This window comes from Artemia sp. Qi Xiang Cuo, chromosome 9 (genome assembly GCF_049724085.1).
Source record: "Artemia sp. Qi Xiang Cuo chromosome 9, ASM4972408v1, whole genome shotgun sequence".
NCBI classification, from domain to species: Eukaryota; Metazoa; Arthropoda; class Branchiopoda; order Anostraca; family Artemiidae; genus Artemia; species Artemia sp. Qi Xiang Cuo.
Window position 1 is genome coordinate 72,659,226 of NC_142802.1, and position 21,368 is coordinate 72,680,593.

Here is a 21,368-nt window from a genome sequence, read left to right on the forward strand (position 1 = left end):
CAAATCATGTTTGCAGTTGGTCATTTTTATCAAAATTATCATTACCATCCGGTTCAAGAGTTAGTGGTACCGCTCTTTAAAAAAAGAAATGAGGCGCTTATTGTTTAGCAGGAGGCAGGGTAGGAGGAGTAAACAGTCGTCAACTCATCATGCGATGTGCGTAGTAAAAGTCAATTCTTCTGTTATATTGTAGCACCGGAATCAAGAGGATTTTATCTTACGCTTTTATTCCAAAATTAAGCAGATACTTATTATAACTTTTAAACTGATTAGTTGTTCTAAATTTCTGGGACCGAGAATAGGTGATATAAAATGAGACTTTTATTATTTAGAAGGATGACATTTTTCATAGAGCTTCATCGACTAAGCAAATTTAAAACTGACTAACTTCATTAGATTTGTGGGCAACATCTAAACTGAGTGTTAGTGATATCAAGGTTCCAATAAAAAATGAGGCGTTTATTATTTAAAAACAGATCACATTCTATTATCAATGCAACTTAATTATATAAACATAGCATAAAATAGTTACTAATAGCTGCTCAGCTTTCAACGTTCTAAAACACATGTTTTTCTGTTATGCACAGAGCCATCTGTCACCATGGAATGCATTCCTCTATTTTGTTTTCACAAAAGTAAAAATTTATACACACTTCGTCTTTGTTCACGGGAAAGTTAAGAAAGGCTAAAGATATGTTTTGCGCACTTCAATTCTTCATCTTCGAAATAAAGTTCTTTCTCGACATAATTCAACTTAAACGAGAGGACTTCTAGCGAAGATGTCGTTGGGGTGAGTGTTTTGATTCGTACTCTGATTTAGCTTTGTCAAGCATTGCTAGAAGAAAAAAATCTTATTTAGATGGCGTTGTCGATGGAAAAAAATTTAAAATAAGCAATATCAAGTGACTAAAAAAAGAATAATGTGGATATAAAGAAAGTAGGAACACAAAAACTGTAGAAAAAGTAAACAAGAGTGGGATATAGTCAGGGACTAATCATTAAATGTAGCACAGAGAAGGGTAGCTCATCAGGCAGAACTAGCTTTTAGTTATTACCAGTACTACTACTACTACTAGCAACTCACTGCAGTGCCAAGGTGCCTGAGGTCAATACAACTATGCACTCTCCTTCTCCGCCCCAATCTTTTCAAAGCTCTACTCTTTACTCCCTCCCAAAAAGCTCCAGTTTCCTTTAAATCCTTTCTTATGACCTCTTTTCTCTCCAATTGTAACGACCAAAACTTGCATAATTTCAGAAAAAAGGGGGATGGGGATGTTCCCTAAACGATATCAATTCTTTAATAAAAACTAAACCATCAAATTATGAATGCCCAAAAATCCCTCTGCAAAATTTGCAATACCATAGCTACAAAATGTAAAATGTCGTATTGTTTGTGCTATGGGTGTATGTATATTGGTCTGTGTTTTTTGTTTTCACAAGGAGTGATCATATCAAACCATTGACCGTTGAGAATTTCAGAAGGGGTCTCATTTAAACCAAAATCATGAATACTGGTGCCCTTTTTAAGAACGAAAATAGTCAGAGGACGATTAATCTCTTTCCGCAAAAATGCGCATCCCCGAGGACCATTACGGATAAAATTGGATCGCATCAAGGTAGGCATTTTAACGAGACTGATTGAAACAGGCCCGTAAGTAGTATTTTTTAGGGGGGAATCGAGGTAAAGAGGGTTAGGATCCGATATCCCCACCCTACCCTGCACACTTTTAGGTCAAAAATAAAAAAAAATCCGAAGATAGCACGACTCGTTCATCCTCCCTCCAGGCAAGGGCCAAAAGCTAAGCTATGAAGAACTGCTGATTTCCTACAAGTAAAATTAATAAATAACCCTTCGAAGAAAGGTAGGCTTGTTATTCGTTGTTAAATTTAGGATCTTACGGATTTATTGGTTAGGCCCATTTAAAGTTTTTAAAGAAATTTCGAAAAGGTTACCACAAACAGCTTATGCAAATGATTAATTTCAAATGAATAAATTTATCAGTGAACTACAAAGAAAGGTGAGAACGCATCAAACAGAAATTTTACCTAAAACCTTTTACAGGGATTTGATACCCTAAAGGATCGCCCTATCGTATCCATTATAAATGTGTTTTGTTTGTGTATCCATACTATTTAGAATTGATTTGGCGGTCTTGTCATAATTTGCTGAGCTTGGATAAGATATCCGAATAAATGACAGAAAATTATAAGCCGGCACCTACTTTCACGGAAATCAAAGAAAAACTTTTAACTTCTCCAGTTTTGTGATATTCACAAAACTTAATATCACAAAACTCTCATTAAATGAAACTTGCATCATTAACATCGACACGTCAGTTCATCGACAGTTACATCGACAGTCGCTCTATCGTATCCATTATATTGTGTATCCATACTATTTAGAATTGATTTGGCGATCTTGTCATAATTTGCTGAGCTTGGATAAGATATCCGAATAAATGACAGAAAACTAAAAGGCGACACCTACTATCACGGAAATCAAAGAAAACTTTTAACTTCTCAAGTTTTGTGATATTCACAAAACTCTCATTAAATGAAACTTGCATCATTAACATAGACACGTCAGTTCATCGACAGTCGCTCTATCGTCTCTATTATAATGTGTATCCATACTATTTAGAATTGATTTGGCGATCTTGTCATAATTTGCTGAGCTTGGATAAGATATCCGAATAAATGACAGAAAACTAAAAGGCGACACCTACTATCACGGAAATCAAAGAAAACTTTTAACTTCTCCAGTTTTGTGATATTCACAAAACTGAATATCACAAAACTCTCATTAAACGAAACTTGCATCATTAAAAAGTGTCAATTTTATTGTTTCGATTAACTACTACTACTACTAGTACTAACAACTCACCGCAGCACCAAGCCGCCTGAGGCCAACACAGCTAAGCACGCTCCTCCTCCATCCCAATCTAATTAAAACCTCTCTTTTTATACCTGTCCACGAAGTTCCCATTTCCTTTAAATCTTTCTTTATGACGTCCTCCCACCCCAGACGAGGACGACCTGATTTCCGTTTAGCCCTAGATGGTTTGCCGAAAGGAACAATCTTCGGCAATCTGTCACCCTTCATTTGCACAACGTGCCCTAACAACCTCAACCTTTCTTTCATTATAGCCCTAGAGAGCGGTATTGAACCACATTTTTCGTATAGCCTATTGTTTGAAATACGGTCAGTCAGCCGGGTACCCAGAACAATCCTTAAGCAATTTCTCTGGAAAACATCTAGCAAATCTTCATCCGCTTTTCGGAGCGTCCATGCTTCAGAGCCATATTTGGCTACTGTCATCACTGTAGCTTCTAATATTCTAATCTTGGTTTGCAGACTTATCTTCCTATTCTTCAAAACTTTTTTTAACTGTGAAAAAAAATCCTGAGTCTTGGCAATTCTACTTTTAACATCTCCAGTGCTCCCACCATCTTTACTAATAATACTACCAAGGTAAGTGGCACTGCCAATCTGATCAGTATCTTCATCACGCAATGTCACCTTTTTATCTTTGCTTATTCCTAGCCTTAGTAACTTAATCTTCCTAACATTAATTTTCAAACCAATTCTTGTACCCTGAACTCGAAAAACATCTCAAACCTCATCCATTTAGCTCGCACTTTCATCAAGGATGCTTAAATCATCAACATAATCTAAGTTCACGAGACTTTTTCTTCCCCATTTGATTCCGTGGTCTCCCATTCCTTTCCTGTGCTCCTTAAAAAGTCCATCAAAATAATCCATATAAAGGGAGATAGAACACAACCCTGCTTAACTCCTGATTTAATACAAAACCAGATGCTAACCTCATTTCCTACCTTAACCGCAGCCGTGTTATTCTCATACATAGCACTAATCACTTTAATGTATTTGTCTGGTATACCATACAAGGATAAAACCTTTACTAAAGCTCTTCTATCAACAGAATCGAACGCTTGCTCGTAAACGGGGAAAAAGTTTCTTTTTAAGTTCAAGGACAGTCCCTAAAAATATTCTAGCATATTTGCTTGGAAAACACTAAAATCTGCTGAAAGGAAGTACCATTTGAAAAATTTGACAGCTTCGAGAGTTCCCTGCTGTACTATACACCTTGATTGAAAACCTTGCCAATACATGATGCGTATTATTTATGTTGTAAGTGCATTGAATAAACAGCACTTTTGTTTAACAATTAGTAAGGGATTGTAAGTTTTCTTTATTCTAAACTAGCCTCTCGTTAGCTTTTTCATCTGTCGACACATATAAAATCCCTTATCAATTTTTAACAAAATTTGCTTTGGGAGTTAGCTGTAGTTCTGGGAATAATCGCTAATGAGCCCTTTGTCTTTGAGACGGTCAGTCGACAATAAGACTTTCAAATTGATTTCTAAGGTATAGAATTCTCGTAAGCCGTGATTCCAAACGTGGGGCGCAGACTCCACCAGTTTGGCCTGGCGATATTTTGGTGTGTCATGTGCAGGAAGTTCACCCTCCAGCTGACTATACTCTAGGGCCCCAATTTTAAAAAAAGAGCACTTTTCATGTGAATGACATCGCATTCAAATGCATTTAAAGAGCGAAAAAGATACATGAGGTTATATCAATGACGTTATACATTGTATAAAAGGTGTTGTATTAATTTTTTTCATTAGTATAAAAGTATTGTATTGTATATAATTGTATTGTATATAAAAAGTAAATGTATATATAAAAGTAAAGTATTGTATATAAAACATTAGTATTGTTGACAATATTTTTCATTAGTATAAAAGTATTGTATTGTATATAAAATATTAGTATTGTTGACAATATTTTTCATTAGTATAAAAGTATTGTATATAAAACATTAGTATTGTATTGTATATAAAAAGTAAATGTATATATAAAAGTAAAGTATTGTATATAAAACATTAGTATTGTTGACAATATTTTTCATTAGTATAAAAGTATTGTATTGTATATAAAACATTAGTATTGTTGACAATATTTTTCATTAGTATAAAAGTATTGTATATAAAACATTAGTATTGTCGACAATATTTTTTATTAGTATTGTATATAAAACATTAGTACTGTTGACAATATTTTTCATTAGTATAAAAGTATTGTATATAAAACATTAGTATTGTCGACGATATTTTTTATTAGTATTGTATATAAAACATTAGTACTGTTGACAATATTTTTCATTAGTATAAAAGTATTGTATATAAAACATTAGTATTGTCGACAATATTTTTTATTAGTATTGTATATAAAACATTAGTACTGTTGACAATATTTTTCATTAGTATAAAAGTATTGTATATAAAACATTAGTATTGTCGACAATATTTTTTATTAGTATTGTATTAAAAACATTAGTACTGTTGAAAATATTTTTCATTAGTATAAAAGTATTGTATATAAAACATTAGTATTGTCGACAATATTTTTTATTAGTATTGTATATAAGACATTAGTACTGTTGACAATATTTTTCATTAGTATAAAAGTATTGTATATAAAACATTAGTATTGTCGACAATATTTTTTATTAGTATTGTATATAAAACATTAGTACTGTTGACAATATTTTTCATTAGTATAAAAGTATTGTATATAAAACATTAGTATTGTCGACAATATTTTTTATTAGTATTGTATATAAAACATTAGTACTGTTGACAATATTTTTCATTAGTATAAAAGTATTGTATATAAAACATTAGTATTGTCGACAATATTTTTTATTAGTATTGTATATAAAACATTAGTACTGTTGACAATATTTTTCATTAGTATAAAAGTATTGTATATAAAACATTAGTATTGTCGACAATATTTTTTATTAGTATTGTATATAAAACATTTGTACTGTTGACAATATTTTTCATTAGTATAAAAGTATTGTATATAAAACATTAGTATTGTCGACAATATTTTTTATTAGTATTGTATATAAAACATTAGTACTGTTGACAATATTTTTCATTAGTATAAAAGTATTGTATATAAAACATTAGTATTGTCAACAATATTTTTTATTAGTATTGTATATAAAACATTAGTACTGTTGACAATATTTTTCATTAGTATAAAAGTATTGTATATAAAACATTAGTATTGTCGACAATATTTTTTATTAGTATTGTATATAAAACATTAGTACTGTTGACAATATTTTTCATTAGTATAAAAGTATTGTATATAAAACATTAGTATTGTCGACAATATTTTTTATTAGTATTGTATATAAAACATTAGTATTGTTGACAATATTTTTCATTAGTATAAAAGTATTGTATATAAAATATTAGTATTGTCGACAATATTTTTTATTAGTATTGTATATAAAACATTAGTACTGTTGACAATATTTTTCATTAGTATAAAAGTATTGTATATAAAACATTAGTATTGTCGACAATATTTTTTATTAGTATGGTATATAAAACATTAGTACTGTTGACAATATTTTTCATTAGTATAAAAGTATTGTATATAAAACATTAGTATTGTCGACAATATTTTTTATTAGTATTGTATATAAAACATTAGTACTGTTGACAATATTTTTCATTAGTATAAAAGTATTGTATATAAAACATTAGTACTGTCGACAATATTTTTTATTAGTATTGTATATAAAACATTAGTACTGTTTACAATATTTTTCATTAGTATAAAAGTATTGTATATAAAACATTAGTATTGTCGACAATATTTTTTATTAGAATTGTATATAAAACATTAGTACTGCTGACAATATTTTTCATTAGTATAAAAGTATTGTATATAAAACATTAGTATTGTCGACAATATTTTTTATTAGTATTGTATATAAAACATTAGTACTGTTGACAATATTTTTCATTAGTATAAAAGTATTGTATATAAAACATTAGTATTGTCGACAATATTTTTTATTTGTATTGTATATAAAACATTAGTACTGTTGACAATATTTTTCATTAGTATAAAATATATCTAAAAAACAAACCCAAAAATATAGCAAATTAATGGCCTTTGAAGGGTCCTTTAGGTTAATACACATAAATTTTTGAATAGAAAATTTAAATATCGCAAGGAAGGCATCATGATACTAGAAATGCCTAAATGGGGTATCGTCCAAAATCGGTTGGGAGCCACCATCCGTAAGCATCAAATTTCTGTTGATTTATGCACTGTCATATCTATTTTAAGGCCAACTCACAAATAACAAAAAAGTTCTGAAATAATAAAAAACACTAAAATAATTAGAAATACATGACTAAAAATAATTAACTAGAAAAACAAGTACTTATCTTTTATAGCCACCACACTCAAGAAGGGAAGTTAGGTTAATTCTAATGAAATATACCTAAGTATGATGAAAATAAAACAAAAATAAATTAGTAACTAAATTATGAAAATACAAATGAGAATTACGGAAATCAGCCACCCCGGAACGTGTTATATTAAATGGTTTGTAACCTTCCTAGCCTAATCAAAATACCAACTAAAATACTTATATAAAAACTCTCTCACGCTAAGCTGAAAAAACCTGTTTTGTCAGACCAAAAACTTTGAGTGTGGTGGCTATAACAGATAAATACCAAAAATTATTAAACTAAAACAAATGACTAACCGCTTGCTTCTTCTCCCATGAATTCATAGCTGTTTCATATTTTTCTAAAATAATAAGGTTCTAAAATAATAAAAATCTCTAAAATATCTAGAAATACATGACTAAAAATAACTAACTAAAAAATAATTAAACTAAAAAATGACTAACCGCTTGCTTCCTCTCCCATGAATTCATAGCTGTTTTATATTTCTCAAATTCTTTGCACCAATCAGCGTAAACTCTTTGATAATCATGTGTTTTGGATGGGGCGGTGCAGCGGTGTGCGTCTACTGTTATATTATATGAACAAAGAGTGTCAGATCCAAGTCGACAATCATAACGCCCTGATTCTGTTTCAGAAACAGAAAGAACTACAAGACCCTGTTCATGGGTCTTGATGAACTTGTCTGGCCTGGAAAATTAAGAAAAGGAAATTATGGTACGAGCAATCCAATATCTACTGATCAGTTTATATAATACACAATTATAGGAATAATAATTAAGATAAAAGGTAACGATACGAGTACGGAACCCCAAAGTACAAGAACATGATGTTTTGTAATTATTTATTATAATGCAGTATATTTATTAATATTATATTCTTTTTTTATAACATTCAAATATCTATATATATTAATACATAGTTAAAAAATCTATTATATAATATTTATTTCAATTATTTTTAAATCAGTAAAAATGTACAGTAAAATGTTTCAGTAATGAATTGTTTTGTTTTTTTTAATCAGTAAAATGTTTATTAAAATATATATAAAAATTCATCCTGGAGATTAGGTTCTACATATAGATAAGCTTTTATAAGGGTGAAAATAAAAAAAGGTCAAAATATTTTTGAATAATTTTCTTTTCGTCCTTTATTTTTGGACTCGGTGCGGCTGGTGCTCTGAAAACCCACAAAAATACAATTTTTATTTGTCAACATTTATCACATTTATTATATAATGTTTCTTGATGAGTAATTATTAATGCAGGTTTATAATAAGCAGTAATAGTCAAAGGGCTAAAATTCCTTTTTTGAGGCAAGGGATTTTTGTTTGAAATTTTCTAATTTTAAAACACCAATCAAATATTTATTACATATATAATAATATAAACATATTAATTGCTAAATGTTTTACCTGTTCTTAATAATCATTACATGGTCACAAAATAATGTTGCAATTATTACGTTTATAATTATGATAATAGTAAGTTCTATCAGGCAGTTTTTAAACTAGAGCCCGCCCCCCTCATCGTTCCCAGCCTTCCTCACCTCTGTTTAAATAAATAACTGTGCAAGCGTGCCAAGGGGATAACAATATGTTATAGGACTAACTAAACATTTTGAAAACCTACACAAAGATACGACAAGGTCTAATGTCAAACATCAATTGGGAGGCTTTAGGCGACCTTCTGAACGAACACACATCCTTGAACTCAATATAGTCAATTATTTTGAAAAGTCTACAGACGCCAAAACATGGGCGCCCATAAGCTGAATTCCAGGGGGGGGGGGGCCACCCTCATCTAATTGGCACTTTTAATGCTATATAATAGAAATCTCAGAACAAAAATATAAAAATAAGGCAGCATCATTCAGCCCATATGGGGGCGGGAGCCCCCCCATATGGGCTCCCATGCGCCGAAATAGAGGATTGATATTTCTGTATTAAAAAAAAAAAAAAAAAAAAAAAAAAAAAAAAAAAAAAAACCATCACGTTGCAAAAGGTTAATAATATGAAAGGAGGATCAATGCTATCCTCCTTCCGAACACTCGGGATCTAACAGGTGAATTACTAGTTGAAAATCAGGGTAATCATGTAAAAGTTAGAATGTGAAATGTAGTGCAAACATAGCCCTTGCCTGAAAGTAATAGGATACTGTCCTCCTCTTTCTTTGCTATAATGATACCAGACAACAGGGGCTTGCAACAAAGGTTCAGGACCTTTTATTGGGCATGCGAGGTGAACACTTTGTCCCCAAGAAACGACCATCCTTTTCTTTGCTATACATGCCTCACAGACTCCTTGACTATCATTACCAACATCTTGGAGCAAACTGCAAAAGAGGCCATATATAAGGATATTATAATCTCCCACTAATTGACTTCTTTTTATCGAGCTTACCGAAATTGTTTTAAAATTTATTATAATTTCTATTTTTAACATAATAATATATTTAATATAATATACAATATCTTCACTTAATAGCATTCAACATTTCTTATTCAGTATTTTGGTATGTAATACGTTTGATTATGTATAATATACTTAATACATACTTTTATATATTATAAAGTAGTTTTATATTAAGTTTAATTTTTAATTTAATAACATACAACACTTAGTATACAGTATATTGATTACGATTAATATATTACATAAGCTTCATAACATAAATACATTGCATATTTAATTATGTAAATCATCTATAAAATATACTTAATATAATAGCTATCATAATATAATACACAATTATTTTAAGCACTAATTTAGCCAATCAAATTGAAAGAAGGAGAACTGATATGAAATAATTTTGTTACAAACAGGCTAAAAGAACTAGACAGACGCAATATCTATCGTCAACACTTTAAGAGCACACTCGTCAATCATGATTGAATTCTCACCTCAAAAGAGGGAGTAATATACCCTCCACGCATCCCAATTGATGAATACGATCGTTTTTAACTTTCAAATCATTACCTTTGTCTAGCTCGCAAAATGTAAGTCTATGTCCCGCCAAATTTGACTGATTATAGGTGTGAGTGCAAAATATGAATTAAATTCATGTGCTATAATACAGTATGTGAAAGAATTTGTAAATATATTTGAAGTTTTAAATATTTAAAGAAAATGTATAAAGCTATAAAAAGCAAATATATAATTAAAAGCCAAAAATATTATATTAAATAATTATAGCTTGAATCAAAAGCACCTCATAACGAAAATAAAGACCCACTCCCGTCCAAACAAGTAGCGAGGGAGCAACAAAGACCTTAAAGATTTAGATTATTTGAATGGTTAATTTAAGAAAAAGGAATTCAATGTTTTGGTCAACAAGGGGGGGGGGGAGGGAGGGACAGAAAGGATCTGTTGGAAGGCAAAACCGTTAAATTGGCTGCTTTCATTTTATCTTTGAGAAGTTATTCTTGGCACATAGCCAAAAGAAGATCGGCTAATATTACAAGATAGATGCGCCTCAATCAATTTTTTCTTTTGACGAATACCTCTCCGTTGCAAGATGCCTCCCAAGCCAGATTCAGACGAATCTGCGATAGTTACGTAAAATATAACGGCATAGGCCTTCTTTTGAAAAAAGTGACATAACTGGATGAATCAGATTAACTAAATATAGATATAAGAATTTAAATGCTGAGACTATACACATAAAAATATTGTAATAACAGTAAAGACTTTCCTTGAGCTCATTCTCTGCTTACATGTCCTTTATGTCCATAATTCCCATATTGTCTGTGTAAATATATCTAAATTTAAGTAATTTCTCAGAAGAATGAGTAATTCAGAGCCTGGTGAAATTTTTTATGACTTCCTCAGGGCTAGTAAAAATATACTTCCCCCCTCCATTTTTTTCTTCTTCTTTGGTCCTCATTCCCTGTCGAAAATACTTAAGCAATGTCAAGATAAATGACCAATCACATTTATTAAGACTTGGATTGAAATAAGAGATAAAATAAGAAACAAAACTCAGCTTGTCGTCCCTTCTGTTTTTGAAGTAGCCTAATTGAAAAGAGATTAAAAAAGATATGAAGAAAACGCGAATACAAGAGGAAACTATAATTCGACCCAAAAAAATATCTGCCATTTTTTCTAGGATTATATTTATTATTTTAATAATATATATATATTAAATTTGATCCTCCAATCATAGGAATAGAAATTTCTTGAATAATTTTGGTTCAAACAAGGTGCAATATGCTTACTTTTCAGCTAAAACTTGGTGGTGGGAGGAGCAGGAAGGGAGTTTTTGAGGCACCACTGGCATACCTTTTCTTAATAATGCATATTGGGATTGAGGAGGAGTGTGCGTAATCTGTGTCGGCCTTAGGCGGCTTGGTGCTGCAATGACTTAGGCTCATAATTTGAAATACAAAACAGGTAAAACCAACAACGGGCAAAATGTCGGCGGTTATATGGCTTCTGTTTCTGACATACTCTTTAGAAAAAATTTAATTGGCTAAAAATAAATGTGACGATCGATGTCACAAAAAAAAACAATGGAATGAAAGAACACTTTTTACAAAAAAAAATACCTATTTACATGAAAAGTTCACAAAAATAGGGCTTAATTAGACAAGGAAATTGTAGAAAATACAATAATGAAAATTTTTCGATTCCAAGGTATACCAAAATATAGGACAGTAAGATCTCTTTTTCTCTTAAGAAGCATGCTAATTAAATTTAAATTAGCTCGGTCCCTCTATCATGTTTTACGCTAAAGCAGGATAAAGGTATGTTTCTACAATTGAAAAAAAATTAGTAACAATTGTTAGTGAATTTCTCTAATAAATCGAAAAGCGTCGGGGAAAATTGTTGATAGATGCTGAGCATAAACTAAAAAATTCGAACAAAATTTTTTTTTCAAATTTCTTCATTTACGGCTTAAATCCCCTTTGAATAGTGAAATCTTGCGTCAAGTTTACACCTGTAAGTTACACTGATAGGACAAGCAGGCACGTACGCAGGAATTTGTTTCGGGGGGGGGGGACCCATTATTCTGAGAGAAAAATCAGAAAATTATGGGAAAATGAAAAAAATCGTTAGATTTCGGGGGGGGGGGAGGCCCGGAGGCCCCCCCCCTGTGCACGTCCCTGAGGACAAGGTACATATATCATCGGATACATATCATCATATATCATACCAGATACATATCAGATAGGACAGATACATATATCATCGGACTCATTTGTTTCATATCTATACTTTTTCTGACCAAGAATTATGACACAACATAGTTTTTCTTAAAGAGTACTTTAAACTTTATTTCAAAATAGGAATTTTTTTTTTTTGGGGGGGGGGGGCTTGTATTTCCTATTTGGACTTTCCAAATATGTAAATCTCAAAGTGTTTGAAAATATCTCAGCCCCTCGTTTTGCCTAAGTCCAGTGAACATTGTCCGTCATGAGTCAACCCAAAAATCTCGGTTACCCCCATTGCAGTTCCAGTGGGTTTTTCCGGTAAGCAAAGCTCACAATAGGCATATGCACACTTTCCCGTTAGGCATATGACTACCGGGTAGGCACTTTCCCGGTAGGCATATGAACAAATCTAAGTCGTCCACTTGCCTGTAAGTCCTGTGGACATGGTTGTTCATAAATCTTTGAATCATTTTTGGGTCTTTGATTGCCTTCAAATTGCTCATAGAACTGATAGACTATTTGAATTATTCTTACTGTATCTACTTATCTACCTTAGTTCAGCCCTAGGATGGATGATAGATGTGATCATCAAGAAGTAAAAAGAATCATTTTTATGCAACTCTGAAAAAGTTATGCGAGCTTTGCCTCTCACAGAGACTATTTATCTTGGCTTTACTCTAATTAGCCATTGCTCTTAAGTCTTTCATCACTTCCACCAAGTTGATAAAAATAGGAAAATAAGAATTTTTTTGGATTTTTCTGGCCCGTTAAAAAAAAAAGATGCAAATTCAAAAATGGAATTCAATAGATGGATAAAGCTGAGTATCAGTTAACAAATTAATTGCAAAATCGTCGTTTTAGAACTGAAGAAAAATTTGAAAAAATGAAAAATGAATGAGAAAAAACTGCAAAAACTTACATACGGAACATAAATCTCGAGAAATAATTATGAACGAGTTTTATGGATTTTCACACTTGTTTTCGAGTTTTAAATGCTATTTTAAACCTTTGTCTATATTTGAAGGTTTAGTTTTTAAATTTCCCGCCAATTATTACGTTTGCACGAATAGTTAGTACCGATTTTTTGTTAATTTGGAACTGAAGAAACAGGGCTTAAACAATCTATAAAAATAAAAAGGTCAAACAAGAAGAGAATAAGAAGAGAAATAGAAAACAGGTTCAAAGTAAAAGTTACTGAATGGTTACAATAACCATGTGATGCAAGGAGTCAAGACTTTGAAGTTTGTGCTAGGTCAAAAAACTAAAAAATTAAACCAAGAAGTCTAACGCAAAGGTGTACAAAAAAAAGGGGGGGGGGGAATGTTAGCTTTTAAAAAAATAAGGATTTTTTTATTATTGTTTAAACTCTAATTCTATGTCTAAAACATGTGAGCAATAATGATAAATCATATTTATTCATTATTGAGTAGAAACAGGAGAGATTATAAAGAGGTCATTGTCAATCAAATAGACAACCTGGCATTACCATAGCAACGTCGCTTGGTTATTTTTACTTGTTCAAAATTGCCATCTTCCGTAAGAGCTTAGCTTGAAGCTATCCTAAAAACCGTTTCGCTAATACCCAGGAAAATACCTATCTTTATAAAATAAATCAAATTGAAAAAGAAGTAATTGGTTTCTGTAAGACTTAGCGACAACGGTTAAAAAAATGAAGCCGGACCTCATAAAGGAGATAATAAAGAAAATTACCCTTAAGAAAGCTTTCGTAGGAAGAGTTTGAGAAAAACAGGGGGACATTTTCCGCGGTGGAGGGGAGGGGTGTATTATCCGTGGGGGGTAGATGCCTAGAACCCTGACAAATGTGAAGGGCCAAACACTAGGTGTGCAATTCACAATGCCGCACTGTATATCAGGGAACTTATTTATTGCCTAGCCGCTAGTTATAACATATTTCATAATTATACAAAGTTCAATGAGTATATGTGTAAATGGTACAAACAGCCTAAATATTCAATAAAGAACGGAGAAAAATAGACAAATTTAGAGAAGGCCTATTTCGATAATCATAAAAGTTTGAAAATTGAAAGTTGAACTTCGTCAAAAGGGTGTTTGCTTAGGCCGTAAGTTTCTATCATGAAAGAGGAAAAGAGAGAGGACTGATAAAACTAGAACAAGGAAAGCCATAAAAAGTTTGAAGATTTGCTAATCGTGTCCCGTTTTCTAATCCTTCTAATCCTTCTTGTGCTTTTTCAAGATTGTGATCGGATTTCACTTTTCAAAAGTTAACTTTTGGAATAGAAGTTTAAACGGAATAAGAAATAGATCAGCAAAAAGACAAAAGAGGAGGGGAGAGGAGTGAAGGAGGAGAATTTTCATGAAGAGTAGTCCTCCTTCTATGGACTCCCGCCCAAAATAGAGAAAAAGTTTACAATAAATTTCTAAAAAAAGTTAATATTTTGGAGACCAAGACTGTAAAACATAAAAACGAAAACAAAAAACCGGAGAAATCGTCTTAATCTGCGGGTTAAATAGATTTGTAGGGCCAGAGTTAAGCGTGACAACCTTTAAGGAATTTCTGGTCCCATATACGTTTTATAAATAAATAAATAAAATTAAAATAAATAAAATTATTACAAATAAATAAAATAAATAAATATTCGGGTAGCTTCGACAGCATGAAAAAAATATTTACAGGAGACAGAAAAGTTTTCAAATAGTTTTTGCAGTCCTTTAAATTAAACATAAAGCCCTTTAAATGTACATGCCCGACACTTGATTTTTGTTTAGCATTTTGTACTCACATTTCTTCATTTCTTTTATAAATATGGCAGAATTGTGTTTACTTGTGATATACCGACACCCATTAAAAACCAATGCTTATTTACTAAAAGGTCGATATGTGTGTTTAGGCCCGGCTATATACGGCTTACAAAACAGATGGTTTATAACGAAAAATCACCAACGCCATCTAGCTTTTGGTCTTTCTTGACATTTTAAGAGCTTTGTAGTTCGTTTTTTTTCAGAAGCTTGGGATTAGCCACCTATTACTACACTAATTTTGCCAAAACACTAATTTTGCCTGATTATTTCGCTGAAAGATGGCAAAAAAAAATACCAGATACTAGATGACGCTCAATTTTTTTTTTTATCGACGTTAACGCCACTTTCCACTACTGTGTTAAGTAGTAGACTGAACAAATACTTAAGTGTACAATGCTGTAGACTGTAGCGTCTTCTTTTTCCAAACATGACACACATTTGATACCGCGCGTATTGTCCCTGGCAATATACGTCATAATCTTAGTTCAGTTTCCATAAGCTCATCGTGAAGTGTAGAACGGAAACAATTGTCATTGCGCGTGCGTGAAGGCGGAGTATGAATCTTGTGTGGTTTTAAAGCTGCGTCACATATTTTTAATGGAGTGTATAGCCTTTGTCGATACTGTATATTCTGTCTACTGTGGTGTACAAATTGTCAGGTCTAAATAGTCAGCTCTCTAAGGTTGGTATGTTAAATAAGTTGAATGTACATTTCTCGCTAAGGTTGATAAGTTGTTGATTAAATTAAATGGTAAATAAGAATAACTTTTCTTTTTCTTTTGTTACAGGCTTCACGACTTCATCACAAATGATGATTGGCCGCTAGTCCTGGTAGTTACCTCATTTTCTAACAGTGAGGTACTTGTTATACCTTCTCTTGAACGCGTCACGGGAAGGATTTTTCGGAATTACCTCTGCCGGCAATCTATTTCATGTTGCAACCGATCGCCGCGCGAAACTCGTTTTCAGATATTCTTGGCGGGGAGTACCCTGCTTAAGGTAGTCCTGACGAGCTGTACTTCGGCGAGTTGATCGCAAGGGCTTTGCTTTATCAGGAATGAGCTTTGATAGCTCCTCTGATGGAGGGTTATACAAGTAATTCTAGAAAACTGACATGGACACCACATGAAAACGTTCCTGGATCAGCTGCGGGGTTTTAGCTTTCATGTTGCCAGAGTTTGCTGCACGCTCTGCTCTGTTGTGAATATGTTGGAGTGGAATTGGTGAATTATACAATTTAAGTTGGTAAAAGCGTAAAAATCTACCACGTAGAAGAGTGGTATCTTACCCAGGGGAGTAGGGACGACAGGATGTTGTTTCTTTGTCCCAGCCACAGTAGGGATCTCGGACACAGCGTAGACATGAGTCGTATCTTGAACACATTACCAAGTTAATTTGTTTTATCCTAGTATCGGAGGCAGCGTAGAAAGATTTGTGCTGAAAAAGAAAAAAAAAATATTAATTAAACATAAAATAACTCAGCTTATGAAACAAAATCTTTCAAAAGTGAACGTCAGGTTATTGTCTTGCTTGCAGTTCATGAGAAAATTCACATTTCCTACATTGCAGTTTCACTGTCTTTAATAAATAACGCAAAAATGTATGTTTTTCAGAAAATTATGAGAAAAGTTGAATTTCTGGACTTTAGTTATGCCATTTTTAACGTGTGGTACATAGTACATTTGTGCAATTGTGATAGGTTACCTCTGCTACGCATGTGCTAAATTAGTATAACATTAGATAATAGACTTTTTCAGATATAGCATATAATATAATAAACATCAGATGCATATCGTAAAATAACAGATTAGTTTCAGTGAGTACCTAGGCACATCAAGAAAAACTATATCAATCCCATTTAACAAAGGAATTAAAAAAGAGGTTACTTAAGACTATAGAAAGCCATATTTTTAATTTTGAAGAAATGTCCCTTTTTTAAACATATATTTGAAGGATTTTCAGCTTGTGTTGTTGGACATGGTATCTCTCTTCCTTCTGAAATGACACCCCTGTTGAGAGTACTAGGCCTATAGGCATATCTTTCCACAGCTACTTTTATCTTTAATTCCAACCTTAAAGTATTTACCATTTTGACACTATATCAGGGCATTAATTACGGGGGCCACCCCGAGATTTGAATTACACGCCCCGAGATTTGAAATTTTTTTTTCAGATTTTCATTTAAAAAAAATTGAACTCCAACCCCACAGGAATAATAATAATAATAAAAAAAAAATCTTTTTTGTCTTCATTAAATCATCATTGCCCCCTCCCTACATTTTTGTGAATTGGCACCCATGTGATGCAAAACTAAAAACTTATTTGATTTGTGGTCAATAGTTTGATTTCAGTCATTTTTATCAGTAGATTTCTGGAAATATGAACTATATTTTCTCTAAGAAACAAAATTGGGCAACGGTAGTTGTCCCAATGGCACGAAGCGCTTTTTTTACAGTCTAGAGATACAAACTATCAGCTACCACAATTAAGGAAGTGGCAGAAGGCCCATGAAAGCACATAGTGAATTCAGTGTTTAAAATACCACTATTAAAGGATTAATGTCGGTAATATCGGTAAATCCCAGCCAATAACTAATCTAAAAAAAAAAAATCATGAGACGCTACGATGACCCGATGCATATATTTGTCCATTATGTAATCATAATCAATCAACAGATTTCCGATCCTCATAAGCAGGAATACTTTTCTTCTTGTTTATGTCTGTCTTCCAACAGCCTCTGCTGTTCTTACTAATATAAAGAGGTGTAATGTCTTAACAATAGAGGACAAACCCCGCTACTAGGGGCGAATCTCCAACATTCAAGTGGCACAGGATATGTAATTATTTTCTCCGCGTTACTGGGGGGCAACCCCCCCCCCCGAAACGAAACCCCTGCCTGCTGCTGACTGAATTTGAGGATTTGGCGTATATACGTGACACTTTATAAATTTGGTATTTCCAGCGGCTATATATGAAGGAACGTAATTCATCCTATGAAAAGCGCTCACTTGAAAAACAAGCATAAAGTACTTTTCTCGTCTTCCCCTTCGTTTTACGTACGCTCATCAAAGCAGAAGTAACAGAAGTACAATGCCACCCGACAATCCAGATCGAATTTCAATAGACTTCGAAAAGCCTAATAGACATTCAATAGGCTTTTAGCAAGGCAATAATTAGAATTTTAGAATTTAAATTGTCCTCAATGAGACACTCAAGCGGATACATCAAAGTATATACTGTCGTGAGGAGGATACGGAAATTAGCACAACTGAAAACTTGGATTTCCATTGAAAGGCAATTTGGAATGCACTGTTGAAAACCTGGCGCCAGTAAGAAAAACGATGGTTTTCTGGAAAAATATGTCTCGGAAGACCATTCAAAATGGAAATCCAGCTTCATATCAATCTGTTCTTAAAACACTCAGCGCGGGGTTTCTCTTCTTGTAAGTACTCTGACGGTGCCATATTTCGCTGCGTTTGCCGTACTGGCTTGTCAAATAAAGGCACAATTAAGAGATAACTCCTCTGAAGGAATGGTAGCGGATGTACTTGTTGAAAAAACCATTAACACGACTGATTTCTCTCTGAAGGGTCGTGAGAATACTGAAATTTGCACAATTTAAACTTGGATTTTCACTGCAAAGATGTTTGGAATAGACTGTTCTAGATCTGGCAGCCTAATAGACATTCAATAGGCTTTTAGCAAGGCAATAATTAGAATTTTAGAATTTAAATTGTCCTCAATGAGACACTCAAGCGGATACATCAAAGTATATACTGTCGTGAGGAGGATACGGAAATTAGCACAACTGAAAACTTGGATTTCCATTGAAAGGCAATTTGGAATGCACTGTTGAAAACCTGGCGCCAGTAAGAAAAACGATGGTTTTCTGGGAAAATATGTCTCGGAAGACCATTCAAAATGGAAATCCAGCTTCATATCAATCTGTTCTTAAAACACTCAGCGCGGGGTTTCTCCTCTTGTAAGTACTCTGACGGTGCCATATTTCGCTGCGTTTGCCGTACTGGCTTGTCAAATAAAGGCACAATTAAGAGATAACTCCTCTGAAGGAATGGTAGCGGATGTACTTGTTGAAAAAACCATTAACACGACTGAATTTCTCTCTGAAGGGTCGTGAGAATACTGAAATTTGCACAATTTAAACTTGGATTTTCACTGCAAAGATGTTTGGAACAGACTGTTCTAGATCTGGCACCAATCCGAAGAAACTTTGCTGACCGATTTTGATCAAAAAGAGATTTCTAAATCATTGCGTCAGTGGCAGGTAAAAAAAAGGAAAATATAAACGCTATTTTCCGAACCTCTAGATTGGTCCAAAGAATCTTCCCCCGAGAAAATAAAAAGAATTGTGGCTTAAAACTGCGCTTTTTTACTTTCACATCCTGTTCCCAGAGAAATAACCTTCAGCCCTCACCCCTCAAGGGTAAGATCCGAGTGTCCCAATGAAAGAAAATATGGAATGTCAAGCTTAAATTATATCTCCAAAAAAAAAAAAAAAAAAAAAATCAATACCACGGACACGAACAGCGACTGGACCCCTGATATTTTTTTTTACCCAAGGCTCAGAAATTCATCAAATAAGCATCATTCTGTTTAAATAGTTCAAAGATAGAAATTTCTGCGATCTTTCCCAAAAAATATTTGCTCCATACTTCAAATGAAGACTGGAATAGCGTCTCAAAAGCTGTTTGGTTCTTACCACATACAAAATTGACAATCGCTACGCAAATTTCTGAGCAATAAAATTCCATCATCTCTGCCATATGCTAAATCGGGACTGCCCAATTTCACATCGGGCTAAACCAGAAATTTAAACTCTATTCCACTGGGCTAGTTATCTATCTTCCTACGAATTTTTATCAAATGCAATGAGAATCGATCATTAAAGAGCTATTCAATAAAATTTAGTACTAGAACAGCGACAAGTCAAGAAGTCAAACAACAAGGTATGTGGAGGGAGGGATGAAACAAGATATACACAATATTTTTAGATAGTTATTAGTCTTAGCGTTTTTTTCATCTTAGTTGTTATGTTCAGCATATGTGAACCCTTCTACACCAAAATACTTATGATATTCATCTAAATAATAAGACCACACAAACGTTATAATGAAAAAGTTCTGATAAAGGCAATTTAAAACTACTTTAACTTTTCTACGCTTTCTGCATCAATTGCATGTTTGTAATTTTCAACAATAATTTTCAATAATTTCAACGAAGTGAATTTCGGTTTATGTATACAGAAAAAGTGAAGGAGGAAGAAGGCCCCTCAAATATACACTCAATAGGACCCACTGGTGTGTCCACAATTCCCATTACTTACAAACCTTCTCCCAATAATGGGTTAAATTGCATGGTGATGTAGAACACCATCACGGGAGGATCCTCTATAGGAGGACAACTGCGGCAGGGCATAAGTTCCAGATATTTGGACAACGGCCTCTGCGAAGGACTGCATCGACCCTTTCGGGGTACCTGCAAGACTGGGGACCTTGCGATCAGCTCTAATCCCACTTGAGGAGTGGTGCCCTTCGAGGAAGTTATAGCCTAGTAAACGACACAGCATTCGCACGGGATTCTGATCAATGGATAATTCTTCTGGGCTTGGTATGTTTTGAAAGGCGTCTTCGGGCTGAAAAACTTAGCTAATTTATCTACTATGGACTGCCTTCCCGTAGTAGCATAATGTTTATAGGCATGAATATATAATGAGTCGGAGGCTTGAGATTGTCTGTGCAGGATTTCGACTCTTTATGATAAAAGAGTATCGTCAAGTGCTGAAAACCATGTTGTGACCAAGATGGGTCCAGGATTGCACAAAGCCTCCATTCATGGAGGTCCCAGGGACTTCTTGCTGTCCGGTTCTAAGCCGGCTTAAGCGCTCCGGTGTAGACTTGAGAAGATATGCGATCTCCATCCTGCACTGGTATCCGGGATCATTGCTTTTCCTGAGGCCAAAAAAATTTCAATGATTTAAAGATTATGAAAATTGGAACTTGGAATGTCACAACGTTAAAAAATGACCATTGTATCGAGATTTTGACTGACGAATTCAGACGATTCAAACTGGACTTATTAGGAGTTTCAGAAACTCATATCCCAGGGGT

The 21,368-nt window shown here is 33.2% G+C and overlaps 1 protein-coding gene across 3 annotated transcripts in view; it reads right to left on the reverse strand.

Annotated features, from left to right (window-relative positions):
* Positions 1-444: 444 nt before the first annotated feature.
* Positions 445-21,368, reverse strand: part of Sema2a (Semaphorin 2a) — a 508,917-nt gene continuing 487,993 nt past the window's right edge. For all 3 annotated transcript variants that reach the window (XM_089094861.1, XM_089094860.1, XM_089094859.1), the window contains 4 exons: positions 16,529-16,677; positions 9,447-9,641; positions 7,755-7,998; positions 445-835 (listed from right to left, as the gene is read on the reverse strand). In XM_089094861.1, coding sequence (XP_088950987.1) covers positions 755-835; positions 7,755-7,998; positions 9,447-9,641; positions 16,529-16,677 — 669 coding nt within the window. In that variant the 3' untranslated portion in view covers positions 445-754. The remainder of the gene's footprint in view (positions 836-7,754; positions 7,999-9,446; positions 9,642-16,528; positions 16,678-21,368) is intronic.